Source organism: Rhopilema esculentum, chromosome 9 (genome assembly GCF_057945365.1).
Source record: "Rhopilema esculentum isolate cy_ngs chromosome 9, ASM5794536v1, whole genome shotgun sequence".
Lineage (NCBI taxonomy): Eukaryota > Metazoa > Cnidaria > Scyphozoa > Rhizostomeae > Rhizostomatidae > Rhopilema > Rhopilema esculentum.
The window spans coordinates 3,613,155-3,629,317 of NC_142823.1; the positions used below are offsets into that span (position 1 = coordinate 3,613,155).

Below are 16,163 nucleotides of genomic sequence, written 5' to 3' on the forward strand. Positions count from 1 at the left end.
GGTATTATTCATTTTACTCTGGGAGTGGGTTGAGGAGCAATAAAAAAGAGCTTAGTAATTTCCTCTTCTACACTCCAAAGAGTGTACTCGTATCTACCCATATTTCTGTAGATTGATATTGCATATAATATTATCAAATAATATTCAATAATGTTTCTGTATCGTGGTGAAAGCTGAATAATAAACAATAATATAAGGCTGTAAGAATATTTTGATGGCAGCTCCCTAGAATAAAAACGTAATTTGTTGACTTCGGAAATTCCCTCAACTGTCGATGGAGCTACCAGAGACCTCTCATATTACTTCTTACGCATGCTTCTAGATAATATGAACAATCGATGACAATCATTAATTGAGCGTTTGAACTTAACATTTCTTAATCATTCGATAAACATTGTTGGTACTTCGTCTTTCTGCTTGATTGTCATTAAAAACTTTTAAAGCCTTTATTTCTTAAACATTTCGTCTCTCCTTAAAGCTCTTTAAAAGTTCATTGTCCTTTGAAAGAGGCTTTCATAGTTCATGTGTCCTTTAAATAAAGTGACATTCGCATAGATTTCTTGTTAGCTCTCTGCAAAAACAACAAATGACCCATTACTGTTTGTAGGTTACAGTTTAAACCACCTTAAACCATTGATCAATCTACAGGCTTTTAATCTTAAGCCCTGCCCAGCAGGATCCTCCCTATAATTAAGCTATAAAAACCAAATGACATGTGTTAAATAGGCCCTTGCCTCACCTCGACTGCGACGATACAGAGCATTCAAATTTCAAAGGCAGAATGCCGACTTCTCTAAATCGATACTTTCTTGACGGATTTAACCTATCACCCTGAAACGGAAGAGTTTCCTAGCCATATTTACTTCGCCTCGTCCGCAAGGGCACAGAATGCTTCACCTTAGTGCAAGTCACATGAACTTGGTATGATTGCTTCTATTGTCAAATTTCTTCAGCTAAAAAAACAATTATTGTATTTTCGGCATATTCTTAACTATAACTTTAAAGTCTATTGGCTATCTGTTTAAAAAGTAAGTTTGGCTTTTATTCGCAAAATTATGAAATAGAATATTGTTTGAAGGTATTGACCCTTGTTGAAGGTGCTTGACAAGTATAACAGCGATTTCGTTTACATGACAGTTTCAAATCGATATCTTTGATTGTCTTTTGACATTTCACCATAGAGTCTTTCTCACCTACTTAAATGTCACATTGCATCAACAGCCAAACTTTTACATCAATTGACAAAGATATATATATATCAATGCTGTAGTTTTCTGAATCAGTTCACTTTCTTTTCAGCTTAGGTTTTGGCTGATAATTTTTTGTTGTTGTATCAATGCAATTTTAAATATTGCAATTTTAATTTTAAAAATATAGCACATTAGCATTTCACAATACTGAATAAGAGGATGTTCTCTAAGTTTTAAGAACATCCCTTGCAACCACCCTATTATATTGACTTGCTTGCAAAAAAAGATCAAACAATACCTTTGAGAGACCAGCCCTTTTTGCAAGAATATTGAAATCCTTACATTCAAAATCGGAGAAGTATTTAATGATCTTTTTGCATCGTGTATACCTTTTATGCAAACAAGAGAAAATTTCTTCTGCTACACTTTCAGGCATTTTTCATTCCTTTTTTTAAGTTTGCGTGTACAAAACAGCTACAAAAGGCTAATTAAGCCAACTAGCTTAACTAATAACATAGCAAGATAAAATGATAAGCATCAACATTATTATTAATCGACGACTCGGATGTTACGAATATTATGGTGTGTGAGCTGTCCATAGGGAACGTTTTGTAATTTCTAAAAAGATTGATTTCTGGTGAATAATTGTCAATGCGATACGCTGATCCGATTGCTTTTCAATTAAAAGTTACTCTTGACAGGTGGATTCCTGTTGTTATATCAGCTGATGTTGTTCTTTGTCAGATCTATTCTTTAAGTCTTTGAAAGTCTTAAGTCTTTCATCATTGTTATGACCATAATCAGACAAATTTCAGACCATTATCGTTGCTTATCTAGCCCAGGTTTAATTGCGATTTGCGATCAGGGATGTTTGAACCAGGGATGCAAGAAGGACACATGCTCCCCATCTTTTGAAAGAAGGCTCTTTTCTAAGAATTTGGCTCAAAAACTGCCACTTTTTTGCGAAATGGTTTCCCTTCCTTCGTGTCCCCCTTCAATATTCAAATGCTCCAAACGATCAAACTTAGTACCAAGGACAACAATCCTTGACTGGGACATACCACATGCTTTTTTACGTTGTTGGTTGTTATTCTATATGTACCAGTTCCAGATTCTTTTCTGTTATTAATAATGAATGGCAATTCGATTGCTGCGACACATACTAAAGGCCTATTTCCTTCTCTAGAACGTGTTAAACTTTTGTAACCAGATCCTACCGCATTATTCCTTTGGTTAACCTTATTGGCTTGCGATACCTGTCACTTGATTTTTTCTTAACACTCTCTCAAGTCTAAGAACATTGAATCCTTTCCCGACATACAAGGATTTAAGAATACTGTGACAGTCGATTACAAAGCTGAAAAGAGAGCTGCATCACGGGGTATGCATACTTGGTCATTTCAACGGTACTCTACAAAAATAAACAGTGGCGAAAGATGTATGATGTCATCTTTCAGGGGGTTCATTCAAAAGAAATTGTTCAACCACAGTCAATAATCAAGGTCAGATAGTCGGACCATTAGCAGCAGTTGAACCATTTGACGCCTGCTCTCGCCTCAAGAAAGTTCAATCGTGTTTTCAATAACATCTTGAAGTGCCAAATGGCTTGATATTGATCTAGTATGCAAACTTATGTACAGAATTCAGCTTTAAGAACATAATTTTGTGCAGATTTCGTGACTTTTTTCGACTTGTAGGTTATAGTGTTTCTTAGCTTTGAAATTATATAAATAACAGACAGAAGATAGTCAAGAAATTTATAGGGAGCGTAAATTTCAAATTCCAGGGCAAATTGCTTTATTCGTCTAATTATGTGAAGAGTTAAGGTCTATGACTACTCTAAAGTATTTTTCACTTTCAGAACAACATCTTTTATAAAAACGCCATGATCTAAATTGTCCATGTCATTTTCAGGGCATTGGTCACTTTGAGTCAACGAGTTAACTATAAGAGTTGAGATGAATCGAGAAAAAAAGTTCATGATGCATTCATTCAAGGTAAATTACGGTTTATCCTGTTTCGTTCCTGTAACCTCTAACGCGTTTCCCTGTTTATCAATTTTCTTGTATGAAGCTAATGCTAAAGGTGACTCTATCAACCCTACTACAGATTTGCTTATAGTCCAACAGAATCAAATCCTCTATTTTCGTATTTTAGTATCGTAGTAAGGTGACTCGTATTTTAATCTGTATCTTCTATAATACTGCTAGAGCCAAAAATTAACCTAATTTTACATCTTTGAAATTTCCGTTTTTTAACTTCACATTTATAAAGTCCATGACATTTCTGTTTTTGCAATACAGCTAGATCCTCGAAATTCGCAATAACTCTGATGACCCCACGAAATTCATTTTCAAAACTAATTTTAGGATTGTTTGTTTTTCGAAACTACGGTAGTACCGTTCGCATCGATACCTTGTTTTAGTAGCACTGCTATATATGTTAAAATTTGCATCTAAGTTTTTAACGTGAATAGCATATTTCCTTACACTCTCGATTATATTTCCTTGCCGTAAGATTGATAGAATGCCTGTTGTGACATTCATGTTTTTTTGTCGTAACATTGCTAGAACTGCTGTCATTTGGATTTCTTTGTCGTAACTTTTCTAACCTCTTATAATTGCTGTTCCTTTGCCGTAACATAGAAATAATATGTTGATACTTATGTTTCCTTGCCGTGACATTGCTAGGACTCTTTACATTAGTGTTCCTTTGTCGTAACATTGACGAAACATATGGCATTTATGTTTCCTTGTCGTAACTTTTCTAAACTCTTATAATTGATGTTTCTTTGCCGTATCCTGGAAAGAGTCTGTTGATACTCGTGTTTCCTTGCCGTGACATTGCTAAGACTCTGACATTAGTGTTCCTTTGTTGTAACATTGACAAAACCTATGGCATTTATGTTTCCTTGTCGTAACCTTTCTAAACTTTTAAAACTGCTGTTTCTTTGCCGTATCCTGGAAAGAGTCTGTTGATACTCGTGTTTCCTTGCCGTGACATTGCTAAGACTCTGACATTAGTGTTCCTTTGTTGTAACATTGACAAAACCTATGGCATTTATGTTTCCTTGTCGTAACCTTTCTAAACTTTTAAAACTGCTGTTTCTTTGCCGTATCCTGGAAAGCGTCTGTTGATACTCATGTTTCCTTGCCATGACATTGCTAGGTCTCTTTACATTGGTTTTCCCTTGTCGTAACATTGACAAAACCTATGGCATTTATGTTTCCTTGTCGTGACATTGGTAGATCTCTTGACATTCATGTTTCTTTATCATGAAATTTGTCAAAACACTACTAGAACTTCTTACATATGTGTATCCTTTCCCTAACATTACAACTATGTGACATTCATGCTTTATTATCGCAACATTGTCAAATCCAAAAAAAATCAATCATACCACATTAAAGGTAGATAAATTTGTCTAAGCAAAATCTGGATTTAACAGCTGTTCTGTGAACAGAATGCATATCTGGTATTAGAATAATCGAATACGAAATGAAAGAGATATGATGTGAACAAGGTCGATGCATTCAAGGTCGATGTATTAAACAGAAGAAACGGAGGGCAGTTTATAATTTTGTGCTGGGAGTTGTCGTGCACAATTTTTAAATAAACAATGTAGTTCAGTGTGTTGTAGATCGAATGAGATATAAACTGATAAACAGTCATGCTCGAAATGTCATTCAATATTTTTCTATGTACAAAATCACTTTTATAACATAGGAAAATTATTAAATAACCTCTAATTATGTATATTCTCGTTTGCATATGTTTATGCCTCGTTTGCATAATTTTGGCAGGTCATTTTGCTTCTCTGCTTGTGACTTAGCAAAATCTAGAAAAGCAATATAGCAGAATTTAATCGCCTTTATGCAGTTGCCTGGACATGCTCGCATTTGATCTTAGAAGTTTTTTGCCGCGAAAATTATCCGCTCTTTTCCATCTAATCGAAACTTGCCAACTCGAAATCGGTCATCTGGAGAACATCCCACGATTAACTAACTCATCGAACGGTATTACATAACAAAAATTTCATTTCAAAATGGTAGAACCATTTAAAATATCCCAATGGTTTTTTATAACGGATTACAGGCATTGAGTCGAAAAGAGATAAACGTGTAGATTATGCTGTTCTGATTAATACAAGCACAAGACCTCTTAAGTCGTTAACAAAAATGTTTACGACTGAAAGATGAAGCATTTTCATGTTGAATCTTTGGCTTTAATTGCAAACGACGAAAAAAATGTAAAACACTACGTTGTTTATGGATAACTCAGCCATCATTTGAAGTGCTTTATTACCTAGTCTAATCTAAGTATGTTCGGTTGTTCGGAAAGCTGTTTTTATTTTACGTTGTTCGCTGTGCTTCATTATAAAGAATCACCTGTTTTTCTACGTATTCACTCGTATAACCTTAACATTTAAAGCATTTTACATCTCATTTAAAAACGCTTAGATTTTGTACTTCTCTAAAGCTTCCTTCGATGTTAACATATGCAGCAACACATTCTCTGCTGATTTCCTGATTCGAGGGTCACAAGAATGGTGTTCTCATGTTAGATTTTGCACACTTAGTTGAATTGATTTACTTATAGCTAAAAAGGTTGTAAGTTTTTGTAGAATAGGAAATATTTTTGTAGAATAGAGTTAAGATCCCGTTACACAGCAATGGTATTCCATCGGGTATTCCGTGAATAGATGTGTAAAATATCTGATCGAATATTTTTTCAATATCTTGGATCCCGCAATCATTGCTGTGTAATAAGGCCTGTATACATTTATGCAGAAGGAATTTTTACCATTGGAAATCTTAGGATAAGTAGTTTTGATCTTGGTTTACATCTTTAAAAACTAGGCAAGGAAAACAGCCATCTGTTAGCAAACTTGAAATCTTCCATTTGCCACATTTCATCCAATTTTAAACATATCTGGCTGATTTTGTACCAAACTGTAGGCAGGTCAACTGGGAGAGGTGCAAGGGGGGGAATTTCCCATGGGCCAGTAGGCTAAAAGGGCCCATTGGTAACGAGAAAATCTATTAAAAATCGCTTTTTGACGGGCTTTCACTAGGCCTGGCATGGCTCTCTGCGATCTTGATTGTAGGGCTACGCCAATTGAATTACAAAAATATAACCTGTGTATAAGTGAGAAATTTTTATAAGCTAAGGCAGGTTGCTTGCTTCTGATGACGTAGCGGCAATCTAGCTAGAACAAACCTGAATCCCTTGCCTCGTAGCTTTACCTGGTCTTCCAACTTTTTCTTAAACTATCAGTCTTAAAAGAAAATGCCCACCAAATTTATGCTATTTGCAAAATCACTTGCAAAAGATCTTTTGCAAGTAACTATCAATTGTTCACTTGACAACCAGATCCCTTTAACCTGTTCCTTTTGCGGGAATTGAAGTAACGTGTAGGAAATAGTAACAAAAATTCAAATAATTACATTATATCATCTTAAACGACTTCACACCTCACGTGGTAACCGAATTTCCCACGCTCCTCTCCGTTATCATCTCTTAATTATTATCCTTCCTTCTGAAATTTCTTTTGGCTTATAACAAATACTTAACATCATTCTTAGCCATACTGTCCTTTAAATAACTGGTTTTTTTCTCAATTTCCCAATATGTTGCCTGCCTGACATTAACCAGTCATGCAGTTGTTATTTTGTTGCAGCTACCAAAATTTTTGAATGCCTAGAAGATTCCACTGAATTAAAATAGAGTTGTTTCAGACTCTTGCTCTAGTATACAATCTCTAGGGCTGGTTCAGCCCATGTTTGAATATTCAATGTCTAAATGTAATAGCCCCCCCCCCCCCCCACCATTTGCCTGGAGATTAAAATATTCCTCAATATCATTTTAGGCATGCGCATTCTTAAGTATTCTCGGCCCAGGCCTCTTTCCAAACAGAATTCAACCAACTTCAAAGACTGAGTTCCATGAAGGAACTTAGGTCGGACTTCTGTAGGTTTTTAGAAATGAGAGCAAGACGTCGTTCTTCTTCTCACGTAACCATACAATCAGGATAAAAGCATAGAACGCTTAAGAAATTAAAAAACTTTAAAATTTGGCAAAAATTACACAATTAGTTGTCTACGGGGTATTCAGTTTGCAAGCCTTTGGTGACGTCAACCTAACAACTTTGATGACGCCATTCAAAAAGCTTAAAAGACTTTAACATCTGTTTTTGAATTCTTACGTTATTTGACCAGTGTCTCATAATTCTAAAGCAGCAAGAGAACCACTGTTTGCTTACAAGTATATGTAATTCAACATGTTTTGAGCTCCTAAGAAATCTTTATGTCCCAATATCAAGGCCTGTGGCAGTAAGCTTCCCTGAGCCCCAGTTATAGTGCGCCAATCCTTAAAAAGAGGAACGTGAGGCGTTGTTCGCAAAACCTCGGTTGGATCTGACGTAATTTCCTTCATACCATATGACGTACAACGCTACAAACAAAGCAAGCGGCTGACTCATAACAAGATGAATTGCCTCTGCAGGGTCATCGTTATACTGAAATTTCAGCAGTTTAGCTTGCTTTTTGAATACAACTCCCCGTATGGTTGCGTGAAGTCAGCATGTTCGACTATAATGAATGTTTATAAACTTTCTACACTTTAACCATCACCCGGCAGTAAGCAGCCCTGTTCTGAATTCTAATACCAGTTGAAAAACTAGTAATGAACCATAAAACAAAACCAGTCAGATCCAGAACAATCAATTTTTAATCGGTGTATCACATGCAGAAACATACGAAGGAATGGCGGATTTTTGTTACAAGCAGTATAGATGGAAGCCAATTTTGTGCTTGAACTTTGAAATGAAAAGCTGAAAAGCTTATCCGCTTGGGTTCACAAACTTGCCAAAGAGTCATTGATGATCAAGGTAGATTTTCCAAAGTTGTACTGTTTTAAATTGTTTTCCAAGCAGCAGTAAAGAAAAAACCATGCAGATTTTGCCTTCAGTAGAAGATAAAAGCTATAGATAATTTTTGCTTTGATGTATTATTTAAAGTCATCTGGTGATCTTAGAAAATATTTCAAAATTACACAGCTTTAGAGTGTTTTCAAGCATCCAAATGAATGGGGCTGGAAGAAAATTTAATTGTTGATATCAATGCCTACGAGCAATATTAGGCCCATTTTGTTTAGAACACTAAAAATCTACAAAATCAGTCTTTTAGTATATCCATAAGAAAGTGTAGAACTGAAAGAGCTACAGTTGAGACGAAAGATGAATTTTGACCAATCTTTAAACGCACCAAAACAGCGTTGTATGACACTTTGGCGGTTCACTTACCAAATTACGTTCCCATTATGCAATATCACAAGCAAGAAGAGAGAATTGCGTCACTGTTTATTCGCTGATTGCTGTATATAATCTTAAGTGATCATGATAACCTAAAACGCTATATCTTCACTATCTTGAATGCTGATTTAATCGATGAGTTTTGCAAGCGATAAGCTTCAATGATTAACTTACAGATAGCTCCATAAGGACATGCTATATGCAAAAAATGGATTCTGTCACGCCCCGATAATTCCAACTGTCGGAGAAAGATTCTTTGAATTATTCAAAGCTCGAAACATAAGAGTTTTATATACAAAGGGACATTCAGGATAAAGAACAATCTTGGCTGTGTTTCAAGCAAAGAATAAAAATCATTGATTAAAGCGATTAAACTGAATGGGAATATCCCCCTTTCAACGTCATTTATTATGTTCCTAAGTGATACATCAGTGCCAAAATGCCTGGAGCATTCTGCATTTGAACATTTCAGAAAAATGGTATAGAAATGTTTTTTATATCTCAAAGGAAGGGCGATTTCACTCGTTACCGTCCATACATTGGCCTTCCCGCAATCAAGTAGAGTTGCCAGTAGAGAAAATAGCACCGATTAGCATGTATGCATAATACTAAATAAACCAACACCCTTCCATTGTTCCAAATCTTTGTTTCTGCGGTTGACCTCTTGTACGGGTAGTTTCTAGAAAAGAATCCAAATGGTGCACTTACTGTTTTAGCTTGGGTACAATGTGGTATTGCCAAAGAAAGCCTAGGCTACTGAATCAAGCATCATACCTTGACTTAGCATGATAACCAAAGCCCGATTGGGCAATTGATTTCTCTACAGGTCCATACTAGAAAACTGAACGGGATGGGAGGGCCAAACCAACAATGACTTTATTCTGCACAATATTCATTTTCCCCCAATATGAAAATAAACAAATTATACTATATTTTTGCTGGTACATGCTAGCTGAAAGATCTAGATATTTCGTAAATATTTACATGAATATATGAAACTTTGGTGTAAGTCAGTGGGAGAATACAAATGGTCATGTTCTGATGGACATCGTACTCAAACGGGCCGGACAGGAACGTCTAAAGAGCCGGATGTGGTCCGCGGGCCTAAAGATGTCCAGGTCTGCTTTAGAATGATAAGAGGTAATCCAGCGCACTTTAATCCAGCGCAGTCCAAGCTTTCTTTAGTCTTCAGAAGAATTCTTCAGATAAGCGTACCCTACAAGGCTTAAACAACATGACAACTGCAACAGAAATCAAATTCATCACACTTCTTCGACTGCAATCTCTTGTCGGGTTCTTCTGAAGTTGAACAGATAGGGAAAATGTACTTGCCATGCGCAAAGTAACCACAGAACACCGAGAGACGCGGACGCAGGGACCTTGTTTATTGCAAAATCCGCCATTTTTGTTGTTGTACATACAGATTTCTGAATCATCTTTGAATTGAAGATTCAATCATCTAACAGCTATTGCTGTTTCAATCTCTTTTGGAAATTTCAACTAGCGTATAGAGAACTACAATGCCTGTCAGATTTCATGTAACCAACATCATTTTTCTGATTCGCATAAGAATTTTCCCCTTGATTATTCTCCACGTATATGCACTTTTCAAAGAAAACATGACTTTTTGAATTTAAGTTGACGGTGGGGGATTTCGAACAAGTTTTCTTGGGGAAGGGGGCAAATCAGCTTTTTCTGTATGGGTGATTGGATAAAAGATCATAATCGACTGAAGTTGTTGGGTGTGTCCAAGTGGTTTAAACGAGCTTTGTAAGCTGATTTTTAGATAAAGGCATCTTTTGGAAGCTCTAGATGCTGTTATTTCTCCCATTCCTAAAAAACACTCCAGCCTTTATTACCTTGCTCTAAAGGTTTAAACTGCTAAGCGGCTTTCTTTTACTTATTGGTTCAGGTAACAGAAAGAGCTTTGATTTCGATAGCTTCACATTGCATCATCTTGTTAGCCTGAATGTTGTTGATAATGTATTCACACTATTTTCTTGTGTTGTCGTGTTATATCACTACGTTAGAAGTTAACAGCACCCTTTTGTTTTTTTCTGATTCTCTAACAGTTTTTTTGAAACTCTGAAAAATCGATAAAAAATACTGTTAGTTAACTGCAGATTATGGCAGACAATCAGACAGTAGACATTTGACCTGTTGCTTGGCAACAATAATTGTCAAGGTGGCTATGGCTTGAAAATATTACGAAAAGGTGCTAAATTTCCTTTTAACTAACTTAAGACTTTTAGGGCGAAATAAATGTGAGCTAAGCTAAACCATTTCATAAAATTGGTGTTTGTCTTCATCAACGAAGTTCGAATTACATTCAAGTTAAATTTTCTTAAAGGTCAAAGTTTATTATGTATTGCTGTATTTTCCAATACATGATAGTCTAGTTACAAAAGATACGACAATTTCATATAGCGATGAAACTTTTTAATTGCACTGATAAAGCTATATGAAATCATGACCCTATTTGCAGATTTCAGAAAAACTCTTACTATCTGCAAAAAATGGTTTTATGAAAGTTGGGCAAAATTTTAAACTGCGTTATTCTGCTATATTTTTGAGCTACTGATGTTATATGCTCACTTACGTCTCTAATGCTCCCTATTTCTTTCAAAGCAAACATACAAATCCTGTTGCTGCTACCTGGATACCAGTCAAAATGCCAAATGAAAGAAATTCCTTCTTCGAAACAGATCACTACCATTATGATTCTGACTCCGACTCTGAAACATCGTCCAAAGACAGCTACAGGGTAAGATTTTCTGCTACATGTGATCTTCTATTCTTAGCTTGCTAACTATTAAGAAATTCTACAGCAGGATACCCAGGGTACCAGAGCAACAAAATTTCGAATTAGGAATAGAAGGTAGGAGCTGAGAAGCGAAGGAGCTTAATAGAGGAAAAGCTCCTCCGCTTCTCCGCTCTTATCTTCTATCCCAGTGCTCGAATTTATTTGGCTCTGACACCTAAGGTATCAGCGAGGAAAAGAACCTTCAAGACAGGTACCAACTTAACTAACTTATTCACTAACCTAGAAAATGAAATCACGAATTCCTGGATGCATTTACGAAATTTTTCTTCAGATTTCAATGCGTTATGAAAAAATTCCTGCACTCTTAGAGCCAGTGCATTCACTCTTTGAAGAAAGGGGGCATCTATATGTTTCATAACAACTCTAATGAAATTTTTTTAGTAAATATCCTTATAATCTTAAAGAATCAAAATGAATAAACAATTTAACAAATAAATATGTAAGTGATTCATTTACTTAATGAATGCATTACTGAAAGAATGAATTAATAATTGATTTATTGAATGAATTTGTGAAAGAATGAATGAATTGAAGAACGATGAAATGAGTAAATGATTCATTGAGTGAATTGATGAATGAGTTTATGAATGAATTAATGAATATGGTTATTAATCATTTTAATTCATGATAAAATTAGTTTTAACTGAGTTGCTTTGTATACATCCATTGAATACTCTTTTGCCAAATATCTGTAATACTATTTCAAGAAGAGTTCTTGTCACGACTATAAAATTTTCAGAAATATGCAGGGGATCGTAATGGAACATCGACGTCTCCAACGTCTCCTTGGCAACTTAAGATTCAGGCAACTTTGAATCCTTCTTCATTCATTTAATGAAAAGAATATTAAAGTTCAAGGTTTCTTTTTGTGCTACATTTAGGTATTCAGTTTGCACCAAAAATCCTGGAATTGTAGTTTAGATTCTGTACCTTTCCTCTGTATTTCATTCCCAGCCCTATTCTAATTTTTTTTGTACCCCTTTTCTTTTTTCACACATTATACTCATCATACGTATTTCTTAAGGATGCTCTAAGACTATTCAGATACAAAAGGGTCAATTCCACTTTACAAAATATGCAGTTAATAAGGCTATTCATGGCTCTTCGAGCTGCACAAATTGGCTGTTTTTCTTGTTCTTGATTGCAGCTAGAACCCGCCATCTAAATTTATCAGAAACGTTACATTGGAGCTAACATTCTCCAAATATAATGTCCATCAATATTTTGCTAGTCGCTTGGTCAATGTTTATAATCCTACCTGTTTCAAATATTTACCACCACGTGTTATTGAACTAGAGAGAAACAGAAATAAAGCCAGTGATTTGCCTTGAGATTAAGCTTAGCTACAAAATTTAATCATTTACAAACGCAATGTAAAAGAAACAGTTACTTTTGATCTTCTGTTTACTTTGAAAATTGCAAACAGTGAATCTTTTTCCTGACAAAATCATGGTAAAAAAACCTAGAGTTTCTAAAAGAACTTACAACAGTACCATTCTTTCTTTCTCAAAAACTCTTTTTTGTACTTCTAATTACGTCAGCTTACGATTTTTCTTCAGTTCGTATTTAATTTAAAGAGACTATCAGTAGTTTTTCCTAGTATGAAAAGAGCACAGAAGAGCGGAAACATACCATACCATTGTCAGTGCAATTTTTTACCGCTCTTCCGTTCTGTTTTCAAATTTGCTGGTACCAAAGGCTTATTAAAATTTTTCATTAGCACGCAATAGCAGCAGGACGTTCAAAAGTCTTTGCAGCGACTCTGATTGTTGTCTTTGAAATTAGCACGGAAGAGCGGAAACATACCATACCATTGTCAGTGCAATTCTTTACCGCTCTTCTGTGCTGTTTTCAAATTTTCAAGCAGAGTAGAACAAGTATGCGACCTTGTTCCTATTCTATTTAGCATAGTAATTTGACCTTGTACAAGGTAAGATAACTTAGTTGGATTAGCATAGGAATTGTTTCCACAAAGCAGTTTCTTAATTTTCGTTACCGAAATGAATGTGAGAAAGAAGTTAGAATTTAGACTTGGAGGTGTGCAAATTTCAAAGTTGAACTTGAAAGGAGAATTTACCGAGGAGAGCAAGCAAATATAAACAGGCTCCTTATTCATAGAAAGGAAAGCATTTAAATAAGTAAAGCTGTCTATACTCGATTGATGCCAGCGATGAATTGCGTGATTGTGAAACTGTAACAAAAGCAATTGTTCAAAGATAGTGTTAATTAGCCATATGCCGACTCATCAACGCTAAAAACATCATCTGACACCATGTTTTTTAAAAACCAAGGTTGTTTATATAATAACATAGCTCATTTTTATTTGCTTTGTAAATTTTGTTTACTTTACTATATTTTAATAATTCATTAATTGACAAAAGGCCTGGGACTGAAGCTTACAAAGTGGGTTGTTCTTTCATTTCAAAATGACAGGCTATTTCCTTTTCATGGTGACAGCCATCAGGTCAATATTTCATTTATTAAACCAAATGCGCTCTTTTTACAAATCTGATTCTTGCCTTTTCTTAACGAAAGTAAGCTTCTGGTTGATGTTTACAAACGCTACATACAAAATCAGCAACGCTCAATGAGCAGGGGCGTGCTCTAATATCTTCGTCTTTTTCTTCCGTATGTATGTTTTAACATTTTTACTAATTATTTTGTGCATCAGGAGAATGCAGAGGACATTATCGACTGTAATGTTGCTTGAAGCCAAATTAAGGGTACCTTGATATAAAAAGGGAAATATTGAAAACAGAAGAGTTTGAACACTAGAGTATTTGAAAATGTTTTTCAGGGAATCAGTGTTAGAAGAGCCTAGCATTTGAATAAATCAATCTTGACTAGACGATCGACACAAGATAGCTAGTATTATAAGATCGTACTCGTGTCCAATTTCTGTTTTGAAAATGGCGATTTAGGGAGGAATTATCAATAGTGAGTCTGATGCTTTTTTGAGTTACCTGCTTTTCACTAATGCGGCTCATGTTGTATTCAGTTGAAGGCTACACTTTGCCGCTTTGTGATGTAGGTTAATTCTTGGTTATAGAAGTTATACTTATGAAGTATACAACAATCTTGGACACAGCTATTCTGGAAACACCCCAACATGTGATTGGTGGCATGAATGTATAGTAAAACCTGCCAAGCGTAAACGTATATCAGTCAACGCTATATGGGAAAGCCCATTACATCGGTAGTGTCTTATGTACATATGCTTATATGACTCAGCATTATGTAGCATTAAACAGCATAAAATCAATTGTTACAGGAGTGCCCGAGGGTTGTCGCGCAAAATAACTGCATTGAAGTGTATATCTGGGCATTCGAAATGGGACTGCGGGAGAGGGGCTCAGGGGGTTTCACCCTTTTGAAAATTCCAAGAATTTGCTTCAAACAATTCACTTAATCATCTTACGCTACATTCTCTGCTGCCCTTCACTTTGCTAATTTGGAAAAAGCTCTAATCGCGATCTTAATTTCTGTTTTTGATTTGTTATTCGTCCTTAAGATAAGTTGGGAAGTAGCTCTGTATTATTCTATAAAAGGTGATGGTCGAATTCATAGCAAAATTTCTCGGAAGATTATTTCCTAAAAAAAATGAACACTGAAATCATTAGAAGGTGAAATTAGGCATCAAGAATATATTGTTGTGTGCAATCGAAATCAAGAAGCAAAAATTTTGCGTTTTTTCACATAAATGGTAAATAGTGAAAAAGTAAAGCGTTTTTGTGTAGATCATACACAATGATTCATATCGATGCATTTGTCTCTATAAAGTAAATATTTACTCGATAATCCTGTTCTTGATTATAATACTAGCAATTGAATTTTCCGTCTTTTTAGTTTATATTTATTATTCATAGCCTATTTAGCAAACTGCGTAATTTTCCCTGTAATTTGCCAATCTTACCTATTCAAATTAGTTTTCAAATATTTACAGCTAGCTTTAGCTTGGCTGCTATAAGACGGGGGCAAAAACGAGCATATTTCAAATACCTCTTTGTCTTATTTCATCGCGCTACAGCTACACGGTCCTTTCTCTCCAGATATTTCTCCTCTTCAACTCAACCATTTCGCCCTCTCAGTCTCCACGAACCAAATCATTAATTTTTGATTTATTCTTATGCAGGTTTGACAAAATCTGCTTCAATTTATCTTATGTTTAACAGAAACATGTGGTTTCATGTGCATTTTCTGGTTTCGGAAACTATAGCTTTTTCATCAATTATCTTGGCATCATATTTTTTCATGTGTGTTTATTTAAAACTTTTTCCCCATTTTTGCTTCCGTGATCCTTCTGTGCCGTAAAAATAACTTTAAAAATTCTTTGTGACTATGAATTCCTTACGTTTGCGCTTCACATTTCATGTGCGAATCAAGTACATTAAAAATCATACGCTGTACGATCCCCCTTCTATTTGCGTTGACAAAACTGTTTATCGAGATACCGGCCTTTCTTCGGTGGATTGTATTTTATACCTCTTTGTTGTTGTAATTTTTTATTGACTATTGGCTTAACGCAAACGTACTCACATTTTCAATTACCTGGTGTATATTTAGCATTTGCAGGGTAGCAAAAGCATTTATAATGCATGCCAAGAGTCGTAGCATGTAGCGATATAGCGTTTAGCGTTGCCAACACTGCAGCAAGGTTAAGCCTGTAAAATGAGCCGGAATAATTCAAGCTACAATACTTCTAAACATGGTGGGTCCTATAATAGCGACATGCTGGCAATGTCTCGTAAGGGATTCAGAGGTGAAAGACGAGGGCCATCACCGGATGACCTTCTCTATTGCTTAGATGATGGTTTAGATGAGGTGGATGAAGTCGAGG

The 16,163-nt window shown here is 35.4% G+C and overlaps 1 protein-coding gene across 3 annotated transcripts in view; it reads left to right on the forward strand.

Moving 5' to 3' along the window:
- LOC135689293 (uncharacterized) overlaps positions 1-16,163 on the forward strand; it is an 84,976-nt gene that overhangs the window by 10,190 nt on the left and 58,623 nt on the right. The window contains exons 2-3 of one of the 3 annotated variants that reach the window (XM_065206479.2): positions 3,105-3,187; positions 11,131-11,266. In XM_065206479.2, coding sequence (XP_065062551.2) covers positions 11,174-11,266 — 93 coding nt within the window. In that variant the 5' untranslated portion in view covers positions 3,105-3,187; positions 11,131-11,173. Of the gene's footprint in view, positions 1-3,104; positions 3,188-7,702; positions 8,080-11,130; positions 11,267-15,490; position 16,163 lie in introns of those variants that run through there. The other 2 variants (XM_065206478.2, XM_065206477.2) reach the window with 2 other exon arrangements.